The following is a 5,966-nucleotide window of genomic DNA, read 5'->3' on the forward strand; positions in this document are numbered from 1 at the left end:
GCCATGGCACTTTGGGTGGCAGCTCTGCTGCCGACCTTACAGCTCTCTGCCTTTGTTGGCAATGTCCTCTTCACATCATTCTACCTCAGTGGTGGTTTTGTGATAAGCCTGAACAGCCTCTGGACAGGTAAGACAAAGCTCCCACACTCCCTCCAAATTGAAACATCAATGGTTTCCATCAGTGACAGTGTGTTCTGTGCAGGAGAACTCAGCTTTATTCTTACCTTTGTAGTTATCTTCTTGGATGGTGACAGTGCAGTCAGGTCACCCATTTTACATCAGTTTCTCCATCTGAAAATGAGGCAACAAGAAGTTTGGTCAAAAAAGCAATAGTGAAAGGGTAGCTTCTTATGCGGTTGCTGAATTCTTCAGTAAAAAGAACTGTATTCAAAAGAGGAAGATGGAGCTCCAGGAAGACTTAGTTGACAGGGGGAGTTTGATGGATGTGGATATTAGCTAACTCCTGATTTCCCATCTCCATGTAACTATGTAAAGTATATCTGCCATTTCGTCCAATAATAAACTGTCACATGTTTACAGCCTCTGGCTGTCAAAAAGTGAGACAAACCTGCTGTATTTGGCAGCAGCACAGCAGTATTCTAGGTCTCAAGTTTCGTGTGTGTGAATCAATTTCTGTCATTTTCTTTTTCAGTTCCTTTTTGGGTTTCAAAAATCTCTTTTCTCAGATGGAATTTTGAAGGAATGATGCAAGTTCAGTTCACTGACACCACATATGTAATGACTGATCGAAACATTACTTATCAAATACCAGGGAAACTTGTAAGTCAGTAATAAAATTTGTTGCACACATTGATAAGAAATTGGAAATTTCAAAAGAAATTGCTATTTATATGCCTGTCATATTTAAATAGCTGGTGTAGGCCTCAAATGTGGCAATTGCCAAATCAACACATGAAGCTGGGTTACACTTGGTTGTAAAATTGTTCCTGAAGATGGCCCTACAGCAGTCACTCTTCCTATGCCTTTCTTTTAGTTGAAGAGAAAAAATAAAATAGTAAAGGGCAACTCTTTCCTACACCAGCCCCAACTATGCACTTTGCTGGAATTGTTTAGAAGCTGAACTGTGTTCTTGTGAAATAGGAATACGGTAGCTGCAACCCTCTATCACTACACCCAAGATGGAAAACAAGAGAAGGTAGCAGGGGCCAAGGAAGCTTACACATAAAACACACTTCACAGATCCAGCACGAAAATGTTGTGCCTTTTCCTAATTTTGTGCTAATTTTGGTCACTACAGGTCACTCAGGCTCTGGACCTGGACTCCCACCCTCTCTATGTAAGCTACCTTGTCCTCACTGGCATCATCTGCAGCTTCCTGCTTTTATACTATTTATCTCTGCGCTTCATCAAGCAGAAATCGACCCAAGACTGGTAAGAGCAGCGGAGCAGCAGGTGACAGCCTCCCTCGCAGAAGGCAGGGGCAGCAGGCAAGCCTGCCACGGACCGCGGCTGCAGCCTGGGATCGGGGGCGGGGTGGGCTTTGGGCTTTGGCTTCACTTTGGGTTTTGCTTCACGTACTGTCTGAGCGAGTGACAAGGCGCTTGCGAGTCCTGCGCACCTGGAAATTGTCTGAGCTGTGGGCCACTGATATAAAAAGACGCATGGCACTCTGTAATAATAGCTGCTGATGGTTTAGTCCATAATGTTTGAACATACCATGATCACTTAATTCAGAGGGCTACAAGAGAACAGGATCAAAACACTTTCTGTGGCATGTATGACATTTAACATAGAAGACTTCACAAGTGCTTCAGGAGAACATGCAAGGATGGAAAACATAATTAACTACTCTGTGTTCTAATTGCTTATGTGTTTTAAAGCTTTGCCTTTGTGTTCCAGTAATATGCTGACGATGCCCAAAACAGGTATTTGCTCACTGTAGGGATGAGACCTTGTAACAAATAAAATTATCTCACCTTCTTGGATTTATTTTTACAATATAAATGCATACCAACTGTGTGTTATTAATGACATCTTTCTCCATTGCAATACACATCATAGCAATTTGCCAAGTTTCCTTCCTAAGGTTCTCAGGTAGAAAACACCAACCTGCCCCTGAGTAATTAAAAATCTAACTATGCAACCTAATAATGCTTGTCATAGTGCACCTAGTTACGCTCAGAAAATGAGTATCAGTAAATACATGGCTGTAATTCACAGAGTCATGGTAAGTGCACGTGCAAATTATGTGTGCAGATACTGTGAGCATTTTGTAAGATTAGCTTGCTTGCTTTTAAATGTTTAGATGCATATATCTGTTCCTACATATAGAAACCCAAAGCAGATTGTCTACTTGACTTTCATTTGCACATTGCACACAGTGGAAAACTCCTAATGTAATCAGCTGTAATGTCCCAGATATTGTCATGTAAATTGTGAGGTTTGGTTGGTTTTGGTTGTTCTGTTTTGTTTGGTTTTGGGTTTTTTTAAGAAACTGGGTTTTACTGTTCTCTTTGGCAGTTAGGACTGCCACATTACTTTCCACAGGTTCCACATGGTAATAAATTCCCAGGAGGACCCTGGTCAGTAGATGTTAAGCAGGTCTGATAAAATAAGATCTTCAGCCCCAGGCAGCAGTAGGAATCTAAAACACATTCTAAGGTGAATCCTACCATTTCTTTCTCGTAATGCCGCATTTGATTTCAAAAAAACCCACTTGATCTGATCTTAGTGCCATTTTGAAATTATCAGATTTTCACTGCCTTTTAGTGGCAAAGCCAATTCTTTCAGTCCAATTCAGCATCATTAAATTGTCAGAATAGCAGCTTCCTGTTTGATTCTTAATTAGTCCTTTTTATTATATTTGAGACACTTAATTTTTTTTTAAAGTGGTTTACTCTTCTTTGTAATGATCTGTTGTGATTAGAATCTCTTTTATATTACACTGAAGTTTTAAGGGTATATATTGGTACTTCTAGTCTAAACCTCTATTTTCAAGGTATTTAGAGGATTAAATTCTAGGCTGACTCTCTGTTGTGAATTCACTTTGATGTTTAATAAAAAAAAAGGAGCGACACAATGGGAGAAATTAAAGACATAAGGGACAGCTCTGAATTTTAGGGGCATATTGTCATGCACAGAAATCTTCAGGCATCTAGATAAGAATATACCATAGCCTTAACTTTGAATTTCCTTCCTTTTGTGAAATTAGTCAGGCTGCTGACATTACTTAAACAGCCTTTTTCCATTTAATATTCCACCCTCTCACCATTATGCAGCAGGACCAAACGGTGTGAGTGTTTCAGAGGTGGTGTTATGACAAGGCTGGATGTATCCATAATGGGGACTTGAGCGGCGAGCCGAGGAACAGCCCGCGTGCGGAGTGCGGGAAGAGCTATCATAGGATGTGGCCAGGCCTCTGTTTACACAGAAAAAGCTCATATTCTATATACTACAATTACATTAGCACACTGCCTATGATCATATCTTGTTTCCTTGATGCCGAGAGATGGGGAATCTAGGCTGTGATTATTGTTCCAGGCTTTAGCAATAAGAAGGTAGGAGCCTTGAAATACCAGCAATTAGCGTTCATGCCTAACAATAGCATCTGTGGGGCTGTGTGCGGAGAAGAGCTCAGGCACCAGTGGGTGGATGACACACAACCTGCCCCACTTGCAAATAATGCAGGTTTGGGGGAATGATGTCCCTCTCAGCCAGGGAAAGTCATGCCATGCTCCCACTGCAGAGCTGCTGCTGCAAAAGCAAATGGCTGTTGAGGCACTAGAAGTCTTCCCACAAGCTCCAACCAAGGCTGAAAGTCATAAGTGAATTTCAGCACAGCTTTGCTTTCCAAGTTTGAGAGTAGCCATTGCTTTTCCTTAGACTGTATCCCTCTATCAGCAGCAGCAGCTCACTGTGCCCTCCTGCCTGCACTCCCTCTATGAGTCTAACCAGAGCTGCTGCCATCCACAACAATCTCAACACTGAGAAGGAAGGTACAAGGAAGGCACTGCCCAAAACTCACTGTACTGCCCAAAATTCACCGTGCTGCCCACTCTGCCCAAAACTCACTGTGCTGCCCACTCCACAGGGCCAGTACAATCTTAGAGACTTCAGCAGGGTGGTAAGGCAGATGTAACTCAGCAAAGCACTGCCCACCAGTCTGACAGTGCCACCATCCCAAGGATTCACCAGTGGCTGTCTTTGCTCTCCCTATATCCTCCCCGGCCAGCTTTAGAAGGGATCTCAGCTGTAAGACCCAGCTCCTGCTCTTGCAGGGAACCAAGTCAGTGCAAAACTGGTTTTGAACAGGCACCACATTTAATTGATTACAGGGCTTCCAGGCTGCTTTGTCCAGCTCCTGTTTGAACTGTGCACAACCCAACTGCACCAGTCTGTGGGGCTGCAGTGTGCAGATGTGTCCAATTTGGGAATGGGATTATCAAATACAAGCAACTACGACATTTGTAAAGAAAATTCACCAAATTTACAAGTGACTCACAAGAGTCATTGTTGGTTATATAGATACTGATCTGTTGACAAACAGATTTAAAAATTCCCTTTATTAGTTTAGTATTTAATATGGCAAGAGGTGGGAAGTTCTCCCCCAATTTCTATTCCAAGCTTATGCAATCTCCACTATGCCAAAAGGACAAACTTTTACCAGTGGAAAATGGATTATAGAAACACTGCCCTGCATACTGGCTCCTAGGTAGTGTTAGCCCTCCAAAATATTTTTAAATTCTCCTTGGGGAAGGACTATCTTTCACTATGGCTAGCCTAAATTAATAAGTAGTTGCCAAAAGGTTCATTTCATTTTTGTTCATTCCAAAAATCTGTTCAGAAATGCTAGCTAAGTAACAAGTATCAATAGCCATTCCTTTTAATTAAGAAAAACCCATTAAATTCCTTTAAAAAAAATCACAGACAAAATCACAGACATGGAGATTCTGTGGGTAAGAAATTGCAGGTGTTGGTGTGTCCACTTGTACCAGAAATAACAAACCTTTCTGGTTATAGCCACAGTGATTAATTTTAATGGCAGTAGACAAGAAACAGTGTACACAGAGCTCTGTGACATGCTGCTTTTTTTTTTTTTATATACTCTGAGAGCCAAGACAAGCCCTTCATGTGTTAGCAGCTATTAATTAAGGCAACAATGTTTAAGCAGTGGGTTGAGGTAATTTTAAAACTGCTTAACCCTTTTCAGAACTGTTGAGCTTTAGAAAGCACACACATATATATATATACATATATAGATATATATATATATATATAATGTGTGTGTGTGTGTTCATGTTAATATGTAGAAGTATCTGCATGAATGGATTACATACATATGTATATACACACATTACCAATGCCTATGATTGCTCTTTTTTTTTTTTTTTAGAGAATATTTAAAAAGCAGTTCAAATCCATAATTTGTAGAAGTGCTGTTGCCAATTTATATAATTAATATAAGACTGTTTGTTGACATTTATTTTGTCATTAAATCAAACTTAAAGGTTATTTTGAATTGCAAATTTTGCTGGCGTTATTTTGCTTTCATGGCCACAATTAGATACTTATAATGCTTCCAGTGCTAAAAGCCCTGCAACTTGAAACCCTCAACATTCACACCATGGCTTCAGAACCAGCATCTCCCATCAACAACACATTTCTATGCTCTGCTCCTCTTTAAGCATCTGATCAGATTTTGCTACATTTCCTACTGCATCTCAGCACTGTTTCTGCCCCACAGTAGTTTTTCATGTGGAACAAGTGGGTTTAGAGGCCTAAATGTTAAAGTACTGGCCAGAACTACATGGTGAGTAAACAAACAATATCACTTGCTTCAAAAATAATTTATATTTTTTACACAAGCAAATTAGCCTGAATTTTCAAGCAAATGCAGAGGAATTGGAAATCTGTGAACATTCACAAGTAATCCAAGCTAAAATGCCCACAACATGTAATTTTCAATAAACTCCCAGTGCCTTGCAATGTAACATACAACCATATCA

The 5,966-nt window shown here is 40.4% G+C and overlaps 1 protein-coding gene across 1 annotated transcript in view; it reads left to right on the forward strand.

Moving 5' to 3' along the window:
* Positions 1–1,396, forward strand: part of ABCG8 (ATP binding cassette subfamily G member 8) — a 12,124-nt gene extending 10,728 nt beyond the window's left edge. The window contains exons 11-13 of the mRNA XM_031060578.1: positions 1–127; positions 653–780; positions 1,259–1,396. The exon at positions 1–127 is cut by the window's left edge and continues 114 nt beyond it. Coding sequence (XP_030916438.1) covers positions 1–127; positions 653–780; positions 1,259–1,396 — 393 coding nt within the window. The remainder of the gene's footprint in view (positions 128–652; positions 781–1,258) is intronic.
* The last annotated feature ends 4,570 nt before the right edge of the window (positions 1,397–5,966 follow it).

Source organism: Geospiza fortis, unplaced genomic scaffold, assembly GCF_000277835.1.
Source record: "Geospiza fortis unplaced genomic scaffold, GeoFor_1.0 scaffold41, whole genome shotgun sequence".
Lineage (NCBI taxonomy): Eukaryota > Metazoa > Chordata > Aves > Passeriformes > Thraupidae > Geospiza > Geospiza fortis.